This window comes from Chiroxiphia lanceolata, chromosome 1 (assembly GCF_009829145.1).
Source record: "Chiroxiphia lanceolata isolate bChiLan1 chromosome 1, bChiLan1.pri, whole genome shotgun sequence".
NCBI lineage: Eukaryota > Metazoa > Chordata > Aves > Passeriformes > Pipridae > Chiroxiphia > Chiroxiphia lanceolata.
The window spans coordinates 54,598,654-54,617,491 of NC_045637.1; the positions used below are offsets into that span (position 1 = coordinate 54,598,654).

The 18,838-nt window shown below is 43.8% G+C and overlaps 1 protein-coding gene across 1 annotated transcript; it reads left to right on the top strand.

The window, feature by feature from the left end:
* The first annotated feature begins 2,526 nt into the window (after positions 1-2,526).
* On the top strand, positions 2,527-16,789 carry PRELID3A (PRELI domain containing 3A). The gene is made up of 6 exons (XM_032713424.1): positions 2,527-2,668; positions 5,033-5,201; positions 5,595-5,684; positions 6,460-6,530; positions 6,625-6,727; positions 12,126-16,789. Exons 1-6 carry the CDS (start codon positions 2,637-2,639, stop codon positions 12,237-12,239), a joined length of 579 nt encoding a protein of 192 aa, XP_032569315.1. The 5' UTR covers positions 2,527-2,636; the 3' UTR covers positions 12,240-16,789.
* The last annotated feature ends 2,049 nt before the right edge of the window (positions 16,790-18,838 follow it).

Here is an 18,838-nt window from a genome sequence, read left to right on the forward strand (position 1 = left end):
ACACCTCCAGGGACAATGACTCCACCACCTCCCTGGGCAGCCCATTCCAATGCCCAAGCACTCTTTCTGTAAATAAATTCTCCCTAATGTCCAACTCTTCCCTGGTGCAGCTTAAGGCTATGTCCTCTCGTTCTGTCGCTGGTTGTCTGGGAGAAGAGACCGATCCCCACCCAGCTACAACCTCCTTCCAAGTAGTTGTAGAGTGATACGGCCACCTGAGCCTTCTCTCCAGCCTAAACAACCCAGCTCCTCAGCTGCTCCTCATAAGACTTGTGTTCCAGAATCTTCACCAGCTTCGTTGCTCTTCTCTAGGCCTGATTCAGCACCTCAGTGTCCTTCCTGAACTGAGGGGCCCAGAACTGAATACAGTATTTGAGGTGTAGCCTCACCAATGACTAGCACAGGGGGGCAATCACTTACCTTGTTCTGCTGGTCACACTATTTCTGATACAAGCCAAGATGCCATTGGCCTCCTTGGCCACCTGGGCACACTGCTGGCTCATGTTCAGCTGCTCTTGACCAGCACTCCCAGGTCCTTTTCCACTGGCCCGCTTTCCAACCACTCTGCCCCTTGCCTGCTGGGGTTATTGTGGCCAAAGGGTAGGACTCGACACTTAGCCTTGTTGAACGTCATGCCACTGGCCTCGGTCCATCTATCCAGCTTGTCCAGATCCCTTTGCTGAGTCAAGGGCAGGGGTGACGTGGCAGGGCACAGCCCAGCCCAGCCCAGCCCGGCTGGCGCCGCTCAGCAGGGCGGGTTCCCCCGCTGCTGGGGCCAGTTTACCCTGTGACAGTGTCCTGGTGATGGGAAGTAGAAAATCTTGTGTCCTGTTTTTCCCCCACTATGTAGGGCATTTCATATTGATGTGTTCGCTGTAGAATTACTCTGTGCAAAGTCCTCCAGGTGAACTCGGGCTTTTGGCGTCATCACTGTTGAGGAAACATCCCAGTCTGACCGTTCACGACACTGGCAGTCACACTTCCAGGGCCACTGTTACTGCTGGGACTGAGCCTGTTCACAGTGGGCAGCTCCAGTGAGCCCACAGCTGCCCCACTTAATTCCCCACAAATCCCATCATATCCAGTCAGATCACGTTTCCTTACCGGTTCGACCCTAGGTTTCCCTCAGCAGAGTCTCAGGTGTCTAGTTCCATAAAGCAAGTTATTCATGGCGCACAGAAACAACTCGAGCTGGTGCATCTGAGGATGGACCCCCAACAAAGGAACCCCTGGGCTTTTACCCCCTCACAGTCCTAGCTGCCCACAAGTCTCTCTTCCTCCTGGTGTTTCCCAGTGTCCATTCACCTGGCTTCTGCCAGTGGTCTTCATGACCTTTGTTATGTAAAGGTTTGGCATGTCATGGTCTCTTGTCTCGGGTTCTCACCCAGAGCTCAATCTGCTGCTTACAAACCGAGCTACCTAAACCAGCTGTATTCCTCAACAATCACTTTGCCTCTGGGTACAGCCCCACACACACTGAGCTTGGCAGCGTGTCCCCCCCAACCATGGCTGTTATTAGCATGTTTAAAACAAAACTCCTATGCTGGTAGTTCACAGAATCACAGAATGGGTCAGGTTGGAAGGGACCACAGTGGGTCATCTGGTCCAACCTCCCTGTTCAAGCAGGGTCATCCTAGAGCACATGGCACAGGATCGTGTCCAGATGGTTCTTGAGTATCTCCAGTGAGGGAGACTCCAGAACCTCTCTGGGCTCTGTTCCAGTGTGAGGTCACTGGCACAGTAAAGAAGTTCTTCCTCATATTCAGATGGAACTTCCTGTGCATCAGTTCTTGCTTGTTCTCTTATCCTGTAGCTTGACACCATCAAGAAGAGCTTGGCTCCATCCTCTTGGCACCCTCCCCTTAGATACTTCTAGACGTTGACAAGGTGCTCTCTCAGTCATCTCTTCTCGAGGCTGAAGAGGCTCACCTCCCTCAGCCTTTCCTCATGAGATAGATGCTCCAGACACTTAATCATCTGTGTTGCTCTCCGCTGGACCCGCTCCAGGAGCTCCATGTCTCTCTTGTCCTGAGGAACTGGTGGTGAGGGTTTGTGAGGGGCAGGGGGATCAGTCAATCAATGCTAATGCAGAACTGCTTTCTCAGGTTGCACCTTTCCAGGGCCAACAGTGTCAGGGGAGGTTAGGTTGGATATTAGGAAAAGGCTCTTCACTCAGAGGACGGCTGGGCACTGGAACGGGCTCCCCAGGAAAATGATCACAGCACCAAGCCTGACGGAGTTCAAGAAGCATTTGGACAACGCTTTCAGGCTCATGGTATGCTTCTTGAGGTGTCCTGCGCAGGGCGGGGAGTTGGACTTCTCTGATCCCTGTGGGTCACACCCAAACCAGAATATTCCTTAACGCTGTGACTCCACAGCCCAGCCCGGCCAGCCGGCGCCACGCTTTGCGCACGCGCAGTGCCGCTCCTCCGCCTCCTCCACCGCGGGCGGGGCGGGGCGATGACTCGTGTGCGTGACGCGCGCGCCGGCCCGGGCACGCCCCGCCCCGCCCCGCCCCCGGCCGCTGCCGCTCGCCGGGCCGCGCGAAGCCGTCAGTCGGTCGGTGCAGCGTGAGCAGCTCCAGCCGCCTTCCCGCCTTTCCCACCGGGCTCTGAGGGGACACACCGCGAGCGGCCATGAAGATCTGGAGCTCGGAGCATGTGTTCGGGTGAGGGGGCCGGGCGGGAGGGATGGGGGGGGGGGGTCGCGGCGAGACCCCAGGCCGGGCCACGCGGCGTAATCGAGCCCCGCCGGGATGACGGCGGAAACGGGGAATGCCGCAGGAGGAGGAGGAGGGGAGGCCGCGGGCAGGCCCCGGCCGTGCCGGTCCTGCATCGCCTCGGGCTCTTACTTGCGCGGCCAGACCCCGCGCCAGGGCTTCCAGCACCTCGGGAATAGCATTCCAACAGGGCAGAGTTGTAGAGCCGGCCCGGCAGCGTGATGGCTTGGGAGAGGGATGGGTGTTCAAGGAAAAATAACTTTCACGCTATAGAAAAAATGATCTCAAACTCCTGACGTAGTGGATGATATATTCCAAAAGGTATGGACAGGGCGGCTGTGTACCTTACCTGCCGGGAACTCCCGCTGAGGCGCCCAGCAGCCTGAGGTGCCCAGTTCCCTCAGTAAGTTTGCTTCTCATTAATGCTTTTCTGCATTGGACATGGTCCTGTCCATCCGGTTCCACCCTTGTGCAACGAGGGAACAACCCGGAAAATTATCAACAGGTGTGTGACAGGCTGTGTCGGGGAGCAGACGTGGAGGATGCAGTGCCGGTGCAGCTCTTTGGATGCCACCACCACCTCTGATTAGACTGCTGCAGGGTCTTAAAATAAATTTTGGAAGCCTGAATAGCACCGGGGGTGACAGTTCTTAAAATATTTACAGAATATCCCAGATGTGTCGCTTTAAACTTATTTAATTACGTCAGCAAAATTCGTAGCACTGATGTAGTTGTTCGGGGCTCAGCTTCATCATCGGTCTGGTGTAAGTGAACTGTAGCTTCTGACATGAAATGTCAGGCAGAGGGAAGTAAAGGCTGCTAGTGCACGGCACAGCTTCTGAGTTTGAGATGAGTATCTGTCGCCTAGGGAACACAAAAGCTATTTTTGTCATTTTCTTGTCAAGATCTGTATTAGAACACCCCCATCTTATGGCATAAGGTGTGGAGGTGTAGGTAGTTCAGTTGAATGGTTAATAAAATATTGTTGAGCCTTATCACATCTCTGACTCAATCCCTCAGGGACACTTGACAGAAATTTGACATTTTCAGTTTGTGTATCTTCTGTTAAAGGAGATGAATAGTCTCTGAAGATAACAAGAAACAATCCTCCTCTTTCTGCTGTTGGAGTGGAGGGCTCTTATTTTTCCTACCTGCACTAATAAAGCTTTCCAATGCTTTTCTTATTGGAAAAAGAACTTATTTTTCCAAGTTTCTGTATGTTCTTGCAGTCCTGTACTGTTGGTGCCCTTCTGTGCCAGTCTATTTTAAGACTAAAAGTAGTGTTGTCAAAAATAAAATCCATTTAGGGCCCTAAGTGCAAGTCTTAAGTACAAGTTGGCACCCCTAATCTTTCTTAGGTTGGATACCAATTGTTGAATTTTTAAACATACCTTTAAAGGCTATAAACTTATCATTGCAGATCAGTCAGTTATTCTGAATATAGAAATAACTACTTAGGGACAGAATTTCTGTAGTGGATGAAGTCCATGATTTCTGTAGCCTCCTGTGTTTCAGAAGAAAAAGAGCGATGTGGGCAGCCCGGCCTTGAATAGCAGGGCTGCTGTGATCCCAGGGGTTTGAGATTATCAAAACTCGTTTCATAAAAACAGTTCTGTACTGAGAAGAGTATCCAGAAGTGTAATTCATGCTAACAAACTGCTGGAAGCAGTAGTACAGGTACAGACATAAGGCTGTTGAGCTGTTGTGGTTTCTAAAAATCTGTTTCTTTATTTTAAACTCCTTGATAATTTTTTTTGTTGTTGTTGAATTCAGTTTCACTTTGCCTTTTTTGCTATAGGAAGCTAATGGTTTCCACTTCAGTTTATTTGGTGTCCTTAGAATTATAGAGGAATTTATGTTGGAGTGAACTTCTAGTCCGGAGGTCATCTAGTCCAGCCCTCTTCTCAAAGCAAGACAAACTGAAGTGTGAGGTCAGGTTGTTTTCCTGGAATGAATTGAGATTTCAGCAATCTCTGTGGGCAGCTGCCCTGTCAGTGAGGGGTTTCTGCCCACCTAATAGGAATGTCACTTTTAGCAATTAGCATCTGTTGCCTCTTGCCCTCATTTCTGTTAGTTTTTGGTTAATAATTCTTTTTTTCACTCTGGAAAGTAGAAGTAATTTTTTTTTTTTCTGTTTGTGCGTCAATACTTTCTTATTGCCCTTCCAAGCATAACTGTATTCTGACTTCTGGAAGCTATAAAGTTGTACAGCATGTGCCATATTACACAAACTAGATCCTGATTTAGTATTGTTTGAATACTTGTGATTGAATACAAGATAGTTACAAACATTCTCTCCCCTTCTTTTTACAGACATCCCTGGGATACAGTGATCAAAGCTGCTATGAGGAAGTACCCCAATCCGATGAATCCATGTGTGGTAGGAGTAGATGTCCTTGACAGAAGCCTTGATAACCAGGGGAGGTTGCACAGTCACCGTCTTCTCAGCACAGAGTGGGGATTGCCAAGTATTGTAAAAGCTGTATGTTTTCATAGTCTTCATGCTTTATCAAGGGTGTGGTACACTTTTATGTCATTGTCTGAATTGGAGCTGAATTCAGAGTAAAAGCTTAATCCCTAGGAAATGTCATCCACAGGTGTCACACAGGCTACAAGTAGCATTCTTGGTGATGAGAATACTTTGTAAACTTTATTATGCCCATAATGTGTGTATGTCTGTAAATGCCTCCCGGGCTGGTCTGTGCCATGCTGTAGGACTGGTACAATCTACCAGGGTGAAGTCTTGCCACAGGTCATGGTTGTTGGTACTCTGGATTTATTTGGGGTCACTGAGAACATGGCCTTTATGAGTTTCAAGGTTCAGTTTGTTTGTTTAATTTCGGTACTTAACTTTTTTTTTTTTTTTTACCTTCAGATTTTAGGAACAAGTAGAACTCTGACTTACATTGAGGAACATTCTGTGGTAGATCCAGTGGAAAAAAAGATGGAGCTTTGCTCAACTAATGTGAGTGGTGGCTTAAAAAGTTTCTGGTAATTAGTTCTGGAAGTTAGATGTTTTGCTCTTAACATTTAGATTAGAAATGTGTTTGCATTGTTCATCGGAAGGTAATAATTTCCGTATCTTAGTGTCTTAGATGACTCTTTTTTTTCCTCTCTTTCTTCTCACATATAGGAAATTTAAATACTTCAGGATCAGACATTTGTGATTCTGTTTTTAATGCAAAATTATTTCTTGGAATGCATGTAAAATAGGTTGACTTTTAGATCAATGAGTTGTTATACATTACACTGCCATTACAACAAAAGTTTCAATGTGAAATGCCTTTTTTTCATAAAATGTAAATGAAGTATTAGGCTATATTTTGGTATCCTTGGAACTCATAACTATCAGACTTAAAATGGGGTTGTCTGTAGGAGAGCCTTGTCTCTGTACAAGAGGCATTCTCTTTCATGAGTATTAATTTTCTGTGTAGTCCCAAGTAGTGGTATGGTGGTCTTGGTCTTGAAGAGCCTCTCTAAACTGCTTGCCATAAATCAGACTGGAGATTCAGAGAAAACTGCTTGTGTTTTGTACAAATGTGAACAGGAACTTTGATGCAATTAGATCGAAAATAGGAGAAGGTGCATCACCCTATGTAGGTCTTTTTATTGACTGTGTTCTGAGTTCTATATTCTGCTTACACTGCTGACACTAAACTGAGTGCACTATAGTAGTGCTGCTAGTAACAGAAAAATGAAACGTGGGAAGGGAGGATTTCAGCTCTTGTTTTCTTTTTAAGATTACTCTCACAAACTTGGTATCTGTTGATGAGAGACTGGTTTACACGCCTCATCCTGAAAACCCTGAGAAGTAAGTAAGGATATTTGTGTGCATCTTTGTGGATAGGAGACATTAAGTTAGTCCAGTTCAGTTTAGGTATTAACCTTTCTTTATTCTGTTACAGAACTGTGCTAACTCAAGAAGCAATTATTACTGTTAAAGGCATTAGCTTGAGCAGTTATCTGGAAAGCTTAATGGCGAACACAATATCTTCTAATGCCAGAAAGGTACATCTTTATTCTGTTCTCTCCCTCTCTCCACCCACTCCATTGTTCTTTTTGTTGAAATAGTAATTGTCAATTGTGTGTGTTGAATGCTGTATTTAAATTATCTAAATTTTATGCACAGCATTTCAACTGGTTTTTGTAGGACCTCAGTAAGTAGAATATAATTTCCCACAGTATGAAAAGGTGTCACTACTGAATCTTTGTTTTTTAACTAGAATTGCACAGCAGAACAAACAAGCTTCTGTGTGTATGCTACAATTGCGTATAGAATATACATTTTGTTAGTTGGGTTTTGTTTTTTTTCTGCAGTACCTTTTTAAACACTAACCTCCTATTTCCAGGAGTTAGTGCTAGTAAAGAATGTAACTTCACTTTCAGCCTTTATAATCTGGATTTATCAGTTAATGCCAGCATATTTTCTGTGCTGCTTTGTCAGTTCTAATTACTATCCATTATTCAGCTGTCTCCTTGCCTTTGGCTGAAAGTAATGTAGTGTAAGCAGAAGCATATTCTTTGAAGAGGTGAGACTGTGCTGGCTCTCCTAGGTAACACTAGACTGACTCCTCTGTCTTGTGCTTGCACAGGCAGAGCTATGGGAATGCTTGGGCACTTTGTCCTGTAGTTGTTTGGGGAAAAAATGGAGTTGCTAGAGCAGCATAGGCCTTGCTGCCTAACAGCAGGATGAGTGCACCTGGAATTTGAGTTTGTGCTCTGCATTGCTGGAGAAGCTCAGCACAATGGGAATCTGGCCCAGGTAACTCCTGCTATGCTGGAGAGCCTGTGCTTTGGCCAGGCCTTGGTCATTGTGAAAGATTTTGCTTGACCAAGACAATGTAAGCCAACTTGATAAGAGGCATGGAACAACTAGATCAGAGAGGAGAAAGCCTCCTTTCCCACCCTTCTGTGTGCTTCTCCTAAAGTGAGAAGAAAACATGTTAAAACCAGGGGGTGGGGAAGGAATGATGAATCATTTCTAGACACTGAAGATTACCTTTACCTAGTTGAGTGCTCTCTAATGGAATGTATTTCAATTAAATTACAGTTCTGTCCTGATCTGGTCTCCATTTAAAAGTCTATGGAGGGCACAGCTCCAGCTAGCTGGCACGTCCACATAACTAGGCACACTCAAAAACACTGTCTGAATTCCTCTCGTGGCATCTGTCTCATTTGCATGTCTCTGTTGAACTTGGATAAAGAGTGTAAATATTTCTTGGTGTCTGTTCAGGTGTTGCCTGTGTGAAAGCTCAATTTCTTTTAAAGATTGTTCTGTTCTGCCATTTTCAAGGAACACGCTGGCTCACAAGCTTCTTGCAAACCAGAAAGACTTTGTTGTCCTGTGTGTTTCACTGAAAAGTCTCTACAGATTTTTAACTTAGCAGGAGTTTGTACTTGCTGTTACCAGCCCTTTCTTTGCTAGCCAGTAACCTACTGTGCTACTACGAGCTCTTCTTGCATGCTGTGCTGTGCCTCTGTGCTCTTAGCACTCCTCTTAAACTTCATGAAAGTTGCTGAAAAATGTTTTGTCTTTCTGAAGAAATTGGAATTATTGAGAGTTTGCTCTGAGGTAGAGGTGGCAGATGACACATTATTATTTTTAATGACGATGGAAAAATCATTTGCCATATGTTGTAAATCTTTTTTGTGTTACTCCAGGGGTGGGATGCTATTGAGTGGATAATTCAAAATTCTGAAAGCGCTCTAAGCTAACAGTTCTCCACACCTACAGTTTGTACTAACTAGTGGTAATGCCAGCATTCTTCTTGGTACAGCACTTCAGCTTTCTAGCAAATATGTGCATGGATTGTTGGCACGTGGATTTCATAAGTTAACCTGCATGTATGTTTTACACACACTGCATACAGGAATGGCAGACATTCATTACACTGCAGTTGTAGAGGGTGAGAGTAGGTCCAATCCAGACTGGATCCATGATCTGTGCTTATGCCACTGGACAACCAACTTGCTGCAGCCATGTCTTGTGCCACACAGTCTTGCTTATGGTTTGAAAGTGGAATGATGATGACTGCAGACAACCGGGGATGTGAAGGAGTCTGTCCACAAAGTGTTTGATCTGGTCCTAGTTTCTGTGATTTCAGCATGTAAATAAATCTGGTACCCAAAGAAATTAATAAATTGGTTAGTGAGTGGAATTGGCATTATGAAACAGAACTGTGTTCTTACGTTATAAAACTGATTTCTTGAAACAGGTTGCCTAACAGGGGTAATCTTCTGCATAGCAGAATTGTATTTGCTTTTCTTATGCCTGGGGAACATTGTTGCCCTTCTGAGGAAATCTGTACAAAGCTTGAAGCTGTCAGGGTGCCAGACTGTTCCTGCTCTTCACTGGTCTTGTAGTTATATTCATTTCGGTGGTGACATGTCCCTGCAGTGATGTGCCTATGAACAAATCTGACTTCAGGGTTGAGAGAACTGAGTGTACTTGCCTCTTGTGATACCTCTGTGCAAATTGTTTTCCTTCTACGAGTCAGTGTAGCTTGTCCTTGTCATTCCTGTATTGGCTTGTGCTTCAACTAATAAGATTTCTTAAAAAAAAAAAATATATCCATTATGCTGCTTCTCCTAGTTAAAAAAGTAGGGCTTTCTACAGTGCTTACTTTGAGATCTGTGTACGCCATGAGTGTTTGCTTTTAAGTTCTCATTCCACTAAGCTGTTTTTCTGGAAAACATCAACTAAAAAGGCTCAGCATTTATCAGTCACTTAAGCTCTACCAGCAAATCTTCATATGCAGGGCTTGTTCTGCCAGACACTTCATGCTGCTGACATATGCAATAATGACTAATACAATATGCATGCCTGGTTATGAATGTGCTTGCTTACTGACTTACTAGAGAACTTGTACAATATGAAATTTTATAGACCAGTCCTCTGTCAGATTTTTTCTGATAACTGGATGATTTTATAATACTTGGAGGCTTTGCATCTGGTTGAGGTTTCTAACTTCATTTCCTATGCAGAATATTCCTGAAATCTTCCTTGCCAATATCACAAGTTTATTCTTAGCTGCAAAATATAGCATACAGTATATGTGAGTCTAAGGACATGCACAGACCTACGTAGTCTCAAAAACTGAAGGAAATATCTTGGTGCTCCAGTTGAATGTTGTGGATTTTTAAAAATTATTTAATCTTATCAACAAAGATATCGAATAAAACACAATGACGTGATTATTTCATAGTCAGGGCCAGAGAAGAATCTCAGCCTTTTTCTACTGCACATTTTCTGTGGCAGGGATGTTTGACTTCCTGACAAAGTCTTCTTTGTGCAATTAGACAAATATAACATCTAAGCTGTTGCTGTCTCACTCAGTTCTCTGTGCCTATGCCACCTCAGAGAGGACATTTAAACCTGACTTTTAAATGTCCAAATGCCAGCTTACTGAAAGATGATTCCTCTTCTCTCCCTAACCCACCCTCCCCCTTCCCGATTTTTCCTTGGGAGCACTCCTCTCAGCTAATTCACAGCTAGTTAGGACTTGTTGCTATGCAGTAGCCTGCCCCTGTCTGGGCGGTTTTATGCCTGCTTTGCTGGTGTTCCCAGGTCTTGCACAGCATGTGGAGAAGGTGGAAGTTATCACCTGCCGAAGAACAGTTGCTTTCATGCTCGAATGGAAAGACCTCAGAAGTTAAATCATCCCCTTCTAGGGTCTTCTTCAGCAACCCGTGTTTCAGTCAGACAATTTAAATCATGCTTTCTTCAATATTATTAGTAAATAAAGGCGTATCTTGAACTAAGTTAACTTAAACATACCAGTTCTTGAGGTAATTTGGGGTGGAGCTGAATCTCCCTTTATGAGTTCTGACTGAGAGCTGAGCACTTTATTCTGATACCTGCATGACTTTTCTCAGTCTGAGGACTGGCTGCCAGTGCAGATGTAACAATTAGTGTTTATTCTCATTTATATGGAAAACCCAAAGAGAAACAGAGTCAGCTCTTCACCAAGCTTAGATAGGGCTTGAGATAAATATGCTCTTATTCTTAGTAAAACTTTATTTCTTTTAAGAGGTTATACCTCGCAGCCTCGATTGGAGCTTCTGATATTATTCCAGAGTAATGTTTCTAGCCTGAAAAAAAAATCCTTCAAGAGTATATGTGTGTTGTTCTGACACTTTTTTTTCTTAGGTTTTCAAAGCTGCTTATGCTGATTCTTGTTCGTGTGTAGTGGTTCATAAAAGACAACAGCAGGTTCTGGAGACTATGAGGTTTCTGTGCACTTTATCACCTGTAATGCACGCAACAAAATTAGTACATCACAGTGTGGAACAAAACTGTGTGTGGAGAAGGATGTTCCCCTCCTTTCTATCAATCTCTGCAGAGGGCTTGAATACTGAGACTCGCTCTCATGAAGATTTAGGACTTTTGGGGCTCAAACTTTTATCTGCAGAACTCTAGACTTGACCAGGGCCATGTGGCTCCCCCTTGCTGCTCTCCACTGTTCATACTTATTATTCTTAGTAGAGTAATAGAGGTGAATGTCTCTTGACCTCTCTTTAAGTGAAAAGAGGCCAAGTGGTTTCCTGATCTGATCCCATCTGCTGGCTTTGGCAAAAGCTGCTGTTCTGATTGCAGAGCTCTGAAATCTTGCAATTCTGTTTAGTTAAAGTACTTTTTATTTTCTTGGCTTCGTTGTGCAACTGGCTGTGTTTTGTGGTCATCGGGATGCAGCTGCTGTAGGGTCTTCTTAAGGTAAAAGGTTTTTGACAGGCTCATTGTGCTGGGTTCCCCAGCTCTTACTAAAGCACTGGCTGTTAGTTCATAGCTTTGGGGCACTCCCATTCTGAGGACTGAACAGGGAAAGATCATACCTTGATATAAAATGTGCAACTCTAGTCTCTCAATCAGTGCGGTTTAGGTGCTGAAATGTTGCTGTGCATGAATATAGAATTCAGTGTGAGTCCACTTCTGAACTCTTGACAGATATCAGATCACTTAGTTGCTACTTCAGAGAGACTTGGAAGACTTTCTTTGTCCTGGCTCTTCTCAAAAACAGTCCACATAACTTGGTTAATGAATCCGAAAACAACATCTAGATTTTGCCGTAAATCTACCAATATTCTTTCAGTGTTGGGAGCAGCAAACAGTAAAAACAGAGATCCTCTTAGGTAAGGAAACTTAACTGCTGATTTAGGCTTTTTGCCTAGGTGTACTACTGGGAGCTCACGGTAGTGAGCTTCTGTCTGAGGGATTAAACAAATGCCTTTTCAGTGAAGTTTCCATGAGAAGATGGTAAGAAATTATCGATATAATCTGTACCAAATTATGCAGGGCATGAAATTAATTTTAAAACAAGTCCCATGTCTGACAGAGGAAAAACTATATAAACATGAGCAGTGATGGTGTATCTGTTCTGATCCTGAATTCCAGTATTTTTTCTGGCAGGGTCGGGATGCCCTGGAGTGGGTGATCAGCAAACTGAACACAGAACTGGAGGAGCTGAAGTCAACACGCGAGAGCATGAAACCAGCCATGGCAGCAGCCTCAACGGAAAAATAAAACCAAATGTTTGGTTTCACCAAGTAAAACCACATAACTGACAGAAAAGTCTTATCCTGCAGACTGCTCCCTTCCAAGGCTGATCTGAAGAGGTTTTGTATATTTATAAGAATATTGGATCAGTGGACAAGTAACCTCATCTGTCATCTCCACAGCAGCTCTTGTTGCCTACTGAAGATTAAATTGACCTCCTGCAGATGCTCTTTTCATTTAAACCATTTATTTTTAACACTGGAAACAAAACATTAAGCACATTTAAGATGGCCTAAATGTGCCTTTTTAAACAAAGATAGAGAGTATGTTATATTTGCACGATCTCAGTTTGTCTTACTCAAACTTGAAAAGAATGCATGTGTGGTATTAAGGGTTTTCCATGTGAATTTTTGTTCTGTGAAGGGCTGATAGGTCCTAGAGCACTGAAGTTTGTCTGGTTTGTAATGTGATAGTGTCTTATGACCAGTTAAAGGGAACTACGTGAGTCAGAGCATGATACTGTAGCATTAGACACTTATCTAGAGGATCATCCCGAAAGGCTACAACTTGTGTGGAACTAACACTTATGCTGTTTAAATGTGCTGCCGGAATGTGGCACCAGATACTTTACCTCTTATGTTTGTATCCAAACAAAGATAAAAGTTTCTATTGATGTTAATAACCTAAAATAGTTTTTTTGGTAGGGAAAAAGTTATAATTTATTTTCTTATTTATTAACTTGTTCTAGTTCCTCCCCTCCCTATGAGGACACGAGTAGTAATTCCTGGAAGGTGCTGGAAAATACTTATTTATCTCTAAGAAGAGTACTTGTAGGCTACTTGAATGAAGAGACCTTGCTGTTCCACTGGTCCTTGCTCTTTACATCATGTCTTAACTGAGGGAGAAACTGATGCAATAACCAGAAGAGTTGAAATGAGAAATGAGCAGGAAATTTGAAATCCAAATGGTATAAACAGGAACTTTTCATTCCCTGAATGGAAAAAACAAGTACAAGAAAACCAAATGAACTCTCCTTCTTTGAGTGCATTCTGTAAATGAATTTTTTCAACACTTTTCCACATTGGTACAAAATGGTTTTAGAATCATTTTAAATGCTTCTCATTATCTGGAAAAATACTCCAGTAATTGCAGAAACTGTTTCCTATAAAACATGCATAAATACATATTGGTAATGGTCCTAGCCTTGTCTGATGTTTACAAAATTGTCATGTTTGATCAGATGTAGTATATATTTCTTAGACAACCCTCTTAGGGCATTTTAACTTATTTTTTGGTATGCACACAAAGTGAAATAAATGTTGCAAGGATGTTTACTCGTTCAAGTGGTATGCATGTGCTTAGGAAGCTGTTCAAGAGCATGAGTAACTTCTAAAAAGCTAGAAGAGTAAAATGTTGGTCACTCTTTTGATCTGGTAACTTTAAAGTGTCTGTAGCTTAAGGGAATTTTCAGCATTCATATTCTGGTTCATTTGAACTTTAATTTGGGTGTAACTAAATTACATATCCTAATGAATAAGCCTACTTTAAAAGATATGTATATTTGTTGAAAGCAATTAAATGAATAGCTGATATTTACATTGCTCTTTTCATGTGGACCTCAAACCCCTCTTATTTTGTAACAGAAACTTGGAACCTAAAGGCTGATAGCAGCCTGTTTCTGGAAGATACACTGGATAGCTTTGGTGCAGGTCAGTTGTTGTCCCCTTTTCAGCAGAGTGATGCCACAGAAGGTGTTCTAGCTCCTGGTGGTGTTCTGCTAGGAAGGGGAGTGCAGCCATGGCAGAGCTCTGCAAAAAAAAAAGAAAAGGAAAAGTTGAGTAAGTGTGTGTGCCCTTGGAAACCTGCGCTGCACCATTTCTGTACACGCCTCCTGGAGGTGATGAGAACATGACTGTCAGCAGGGGTAGGAAGGTGTTTGGAGAGGTTCATGTATTGCTTTGGTTTGGAAGAAGAGTTGTCTAGAGCTGCTTTTTGCATCAGAAGTGAAATATTTGCTTGGTATTGTCTTAAGGCTGACTGACTTGTGTTTAGCACCGTCCAGCACTAGCTGGCTTCCCAGAAAAGTCACCATAGGCTCTTTCTGGGTCTGAATTTCTCTACCACACCATAGGGTCAATACCAGTTACACATCAGTTTCCTGGATTACTTTCTTGGTTCTGGGCTGCTTTTGCTCCACGTTTTGTCCCATTTAGGAGCTGTATGCCTAGACACTCGGTTTTCCAATCTGTCTGCTGCTCCACTTGCCAGGAATCAGCACCTTTCCTACTTGTGCTCAGTCCTCTTCTGCTTTTCTCTTGGCTAAATGGTAGTGGGGAAGCTCTTTGGGTAGGAAAAAAGACTAATTTTTTCTGGAGGGCAGTTGTGTCATCCAGCTGCCTCTCTCCACTGCCAGACAGTGCTGCTGCCTCTCACCTTGTCCTAGGGGTAGGTGACACTTATGCATCTATGGGATTATTGTTCTTCCTGTGGTTGCTCATTGTGTACAAGGGACATTGCCAGGGTGTACAAGGGACCTTGCAGCAGTGGTCACACTGGGACGAGGTGGGCTCCAGTGTTTAGCAGATCAAGTGGTTCTTAATTTTCGATAAGATTTCCTGGACAGTTTCACCCTTCTGCTCTCTGTCCATCTGATTTGCATATGAGGCTCCAATCCTTCTTCTCCCTTGACCATGTGACTCTTCTCCATGGGATCTAGTGGGATCTGTAGCTGTGTATGCTGTGCTTAACACTGTTTTTGCAGCACTTCAATTCCCACTCAAGTTTTTAGACTGTTATAGTCCAAGTTGACCCTTGAAGCAAAAAAACCACCCTGCCTTTGGAATTGTTTATCTTTGTGGTTCCTTAGAGAAACTCTTCCAACTTTTCTTTCTACACTGGAAATGGCTAAAAAATATATCTGAAGTCAGTTTTTTGTCATGTGCATTGACTGAGGTGTCTGTCAAAGGTGGAAAGCTGCATGTGAGAGAAAGTGCTAGGCTGCTTGTGGGGAGCTTTTGGGATTGATGCAGGAGGAAAAGGGCACGGAGGAGGAAAAAAATGTATCAAGCAGAAATGGTGTGAAGTCAACACCCATTAACTTGGAACGATCTTGAGGTGCTGGGGACCAAGCAGAAAGCTCAGTGCTTATAACTATGCTGATTAATAGTAACAAGTGCCACTTTGAATAAGAGTTCTGCACTTGGGGAGTTGAAAGTAGAATTAAAGTTCAGCTTTGTGAGTTGGGAGAGGGAGGTTGTTTGCTGAAGCTGGCAGTTCAATGTTTCTCAGCCGCTGGGTTGCAATTTAAGGGAAAGGGAGTATAGAGGGTTGTGATGCCGGGGGTGGTTTAAGAATTTAGTGGTGGCATATCAGGTCTTCAAACTGGTTGGAAATGTGGCTGCTCCCCCTGCCCAGTACCTGTATCTGTGTTGCACGTGCCTGCTGTGGAAGCAAGAAGCTGGGGAGAGCTGGTTCCTGAGGCAGTGGTGGTTCCCAGAATGTGGCAAACGGGGCATGTTAGCTCTTGGCTCTGAAGGGTTTTAAGATGTTGAAGATACCAAACTTGAGGTAAACTCTGGTTTCTGGTTGATGGTTTTCATGCTAGTGTAGACAGGCTTGTGGGTACAACAAAAGGCACTAACTTAAAACAGTGTAGTCAAATGGTCTGGTGTGTAAACTATCCTTTTAATCTTTTCCTTGATTTGCCCTTGTGCCAGTGGGAATCTTCCGTGCTCCTCCATGCGTCTTACTTCTTTTCCCCCATCAGGTCAGCAGGCACGATGGGGGAAGGATCATATTTGCTGACACAACAGGCAATCCCAGTGAAACTTGTGTATTCTTGAAGGACTTGCCTAACTTAAGCAAAGGCACTGATCTGCAGCAGGAGGGGCGTGTGGCAGGGAATTGTAGTATAGCACATACTGGGCATTAATGTATCTGACAACCTAATTAAGTAGCGCTGAGTATGGCCAGTGACATTCCTTGATGTGACACTTTGCATTCAAATCTTCAGGTGGAGCAGTGGGTGGGTAACACCCATCCTAATGCACCTTCCTAGATTGTGAGCCGTGAAGGGCAGGACTGTGACGTGTGTATGTACGCTATGGTGCTATCTGAAGTAAATGACATGCACAGTTTAAAAAAACACTTCTGAGTATAACTATTTCAATATAAAATTGGCTGTTGCTTTTCAGAAAAGGTTGCAGAAAAATTGTTTGTGTTAGTCTGTGCTGGGTGAGCAGCAGGACCCAGTACCAGGCTCCCTGAAGCTTGCTGTAAGCCACACATCACAAACGCTCTGCAGGGGTCCTCTGGTTGTGGACTGGTAACTCCATCCGGGACTGGCAGCTGCTTCATTTTGCATTAAAGCAGCAAAGAGGCATCTAAAACTATTAGCCTTGACTTGTAAATAAGACCATATTTATCTAATAAACCATCTTCTTACCCCACCAACACTACTCGCCACCTGTAAGGATCATGCAGGTTTATAGGCTGAGCCTTTTAATCGCAGCTCCATGAAGCAGGTCATGCGTTCACTATGGATTCGTCCAATGAAAAGGCATTTTTGTGAAGCACAAGTCCTGTCCTTTTAATTTTTCCACAGCTGAGGTGATTGAGGTATGATTCTCACTTAAATGGAAGGCACCTGAAAGTAAAATGATCAGAAATGGTCCTAATCTGGGGTCCTGCTGGTACAATACCTTCCCTTTTACTTCACTATAATTTTGTCTCTGACCTAGTTAAGATCTGCAGCAGCTGAGGTTCAGGGCTCTACCTGGCCAAACAAATGTGGAATATGCCCTTGCCCGCTGTGCTCTGTAAGAAATGATGCTCGTCAACTTTACAGTTTGCTCAAGAAAGTGAGAGTAATGTAGTAATATCCAAGAGCTTTTTATTAGTAATGCATAAACACGAAATTGCATTTCAGTACCACATAACATGAAAACAGGATGACAATTCTGTTGCCTTTCTCTGTTAGAGCTGATGCCCCTGATGTACCTGAAGCCACACAGACAGTACATGCACAGTGACAGCACAGAAGCAGGAGAAGTTCAAAGGGGAAGGGTTTGTGCTTTGGGCCTGTTCATGTCCAAAAAGTGCATCTCCTGTTTGGGTTTTCCTTTATTAAAGAAGGGCACTGGGGAAGGGGAACCAGCTTTAACAGAATAAAGCTCAAATACACTCCTGACTCTTTGTTTTGCTTTCTGATTCACAGGTAATGTAACCACCAGCCCCTTCAATAGAAACATGCTCATCTTAAATATCTAAGCTGAAGCTGGGCCTTGGCTGCCTCTCTATAGACCTGTGTCAGCTTAACTGGTGCTCATTTCCACTGAACTGTGGAAACCAGCCTCCTGCAGAAGTTGCATCAACTCCTGCCCATGTCCTTTAATTCTAGATTTAGCAGCCTCTGAAATCCAGTTTAACAATCCCACATTGCAATGTCTGGCCTACAGCCTGTCCTGCAAAAGCCAAAGCATTGCTCGTTCCCACTGTTAAGCACTGATGTGACTGGTTAGAGAAATGCAGGGAGGACCTGAAGCTTTGTGGAAACGTTGCAGCACGGGAGGCATGAAGATTGTGTGTTTTTTTTTTCATACTGGATGCACTTTTTGTTTTAACTGAATGTCAATAATCAAACAGGTCTTTTTCAGCTGTGAGCTGACAGTAGTAGCCTGGCACCTTGGAAGTCTATCTGCTTAACAAATGTGTTTTTTAATTAGCTATAGTAAGGTCTATTCCAAAGGGTCTGTTCCAAAGGGCTTCCTCTAGAAATATTCTACAGAAACCATCTCAACAACCGGTTGTTACTTCAGGACACAGAGCCCAGAATATCTGCATATCTGACACTCAGTTCAGCCAGGCACTGCCACTTCAAAACAGCCCAACCAGAGAAGAAACTGTAAAGTTACTGAATTCTAGTTTAGTGCAAATAAACAAACTAAGCTACTGCTGTGTAAAATTTGCCGTGTCTACTTGATACCTATTTAGCTCCACCTCCTGATAATGCCCCATGACATTTGCTGAGTGCAGATCTACCATGGTCAAATTCATTCACAAGTCTTTGCTTATGAAGTTTCAACTCTCTGGAATTCCTTTCACCTGGAAGTGGTGCTAATTGCTTTCAAGTAGTGAAAGCACTGCAGGACCCTTTCAGCTCTGACACTGAACACTCAGCTCTTCAGCAGCAGCTCTCAAAATTCTTTAAACAGTTGTAGCCACTCTGAAGTCCCTGTTTTTGCAGATGGGGGCCCGGGGACATGGGTCATGGACAAGCTCACGGCTTGTGCTGGGTCAACTGAGGAACATGAGCGTCTCTGGGATTTTTCAACGTCAAAGTGTGGGCACAGGGAGGGCCACAAACTGCCTCTGTCATGGGCTGCTGGAATTCATGGGTGCTGCTCAGCTCCCAGCAGGAGAGGACTGGGGTGCAGGATTCAATGGAGCTGCCATGAATGAAGTGCTTATGAAAGGCCACTCACCAGGAAGGAGTTTCTGTATCACGTCAGGCTGAGCCAATGCCCCTCTGTCATGGTTCTCCTACCAAGAAATTTCCTGTGAATAGTAATTTCAGGTACCCCAAAAAAAAAAAAGCTGAAACACGGTAGTAAAAATCAGACAGAAAC

Excerpts from the sequence above, each read along its gene's own strand:
- PRELID3A (XM_032713424.1), top strand. The coding sequence starts at position 2,637 with ATGAAGATCTGGAGCTCGGAGCATGTGTTCGG. Across the intron at positions 2,669-5,032 it reads AGCTCGGAGCATGTGTTCGG|ACATCCCTGGGATACAGTGA; the intron begins GTGAGGGGGCCG and ends TTCTTTTTACAG. Across the intron at positions 5,685-6,459 it reads TGGAGCTTTGCTCAACTAAT|ATTACTCTCACAAACTTGGT; the intron begins GTGAGTGGTGGC and ends TTTCTTTTTAAG.